The 1,180-nt window shown below is 64.9% G+C and overlaps 1 protein-coding gene across 1 annotated transcript in view; it reads left to right on the top strand.

Annotated features, from left to right (window-relative positions):
• Positions 1-868, top strand: part of gal3st3 (galactose-3-O-sulfotransferase 3) — a gene marked incomplete at both ends in the record, with an annotated part of 2,116 nt that extends 1,248 nt beyond the window's left edge. The window contains one exon of the mRNA XM_080547751.1: positions 1-868. This exon is cut by the window's left edge and continues 444 nt beyond it. Coding sequence (XP_080403877.1) covers positions 1-868 — 868 coding nt within the window.
• Between the last annotated feature and the right edge of the window lie 312 nt (positions 869-1,180).

Raw genomic sequence — 1,180 nt, 5'->3', positions numbered from 1 at the left:
CTGGCGCTACTACCGCTCGGACGAGGCCGACTCCATGTACGCCCGCAACACGCTGACCTTCGACCTGGGCGGGGACAAGGACCGGCCCGTAACGGACACGGCGTACGCCGTGGCGTTCGTGGCCGAGGTGGAGCGCGTCTTCTCCCTGGTGATGATCGCCGAGCACTTCGACGAGTCGCTGGTCCTCCTGCGCCACCTGCTGTCCTGGGACCTGGAGGACGTCCTCTACGTCAAGCACAACATGCGGACGTCCTCCTCCAAGCACAGCCTCTCCCCCGGGCTGCCGGCCAAGATCCGCGCCTGGAACGCCCTGGACGCCCGCCTCTTCGACCACTTCAACGCCTCGCTGTGGCGGCAGCTGGCCGCCCTGGGCCCGGCGTGCGTGGCCAGGGAGGTGCGGCTCCTCCGCAGGGCCCAGGAGAGGCTGGTGAGGGGCTGTTTCGGAGGAGGCCTCCCGCAGCTCCGCTCCGCCGCCAGCATCAAGAACAAGGACATGCGGCCCTGGCAGCCCAGCGGCAAGGTGGACATCGTGGGCTACGAGCTCCCCGTCAACGGCAGCCACTCGGACTCGGACCTGGCCAACGAGATGTGCCTCAAGCTCATCATGCCCGAGTTGCAGTACACGCGCGAGCTGCTCCGCTCCCAGTCGCTGCGCTACCGCCGCAACTACCCCCTGCGCTCCCCGCAGCCCCAGCCCTCCAAGAAGCGTCTACGTTCGGTCCCCCCCCGCCCCCACCACAGAAAGTCCCCCCCGCCACACTTGGGTCCCGGTCCCGGTCCCGGTCCCGGTCCTGGTCTTGGTCTTGGTCCTGCCCGATGCTCCACCGCCGCCGCCCCCCCTCCCCGGTCTGTAGAGACCCAGAGCTGAGCCACCAGGGTGGGGCTTAACAGTCCTCACAGGAGGAGGCAGTTTTCATAAGACTGGTCCTCTGGCCTTAAAAAAAACACAGACAGAATACAGACAGCCATCCAGACTGCAGTGCAGAGGTTGGCCTCTAGGGACAGTGACAGTATCAGGGGGGCTCTGGAAGAGATGGGGGCAGGACACCCTCAGACTAGGGCCAGGGTTTGCTCTACTTGTATATAGTGAGACCATGTGAGACTGGGACTACGCCAACGAGGGTAGCTAAAGGCACTGTCATTGTGAGACCCAAAGGGTACACATCACGCTAGAGAAGTG

The sequence above is a fragment of the Nansenia antarctica genome (genome assembly GCF_963989245.1).
Source record: "Nansenia antarctica genome assembly, chromosome: 17".
In the NCBI taxonomy this organism is placed as follows: domain Eukaryota; kingdom Metazoa; phylum Chordata; class Actinopteri; order Argentiniformes; family Microstomatidae; genus Nansenia; species Nansenia antarctica.
The sequence above is the reverse complement of the archived record's forward strand: the minus strand, read 5'-3'. Positions and strand labels throughout refer to the sequence as shown.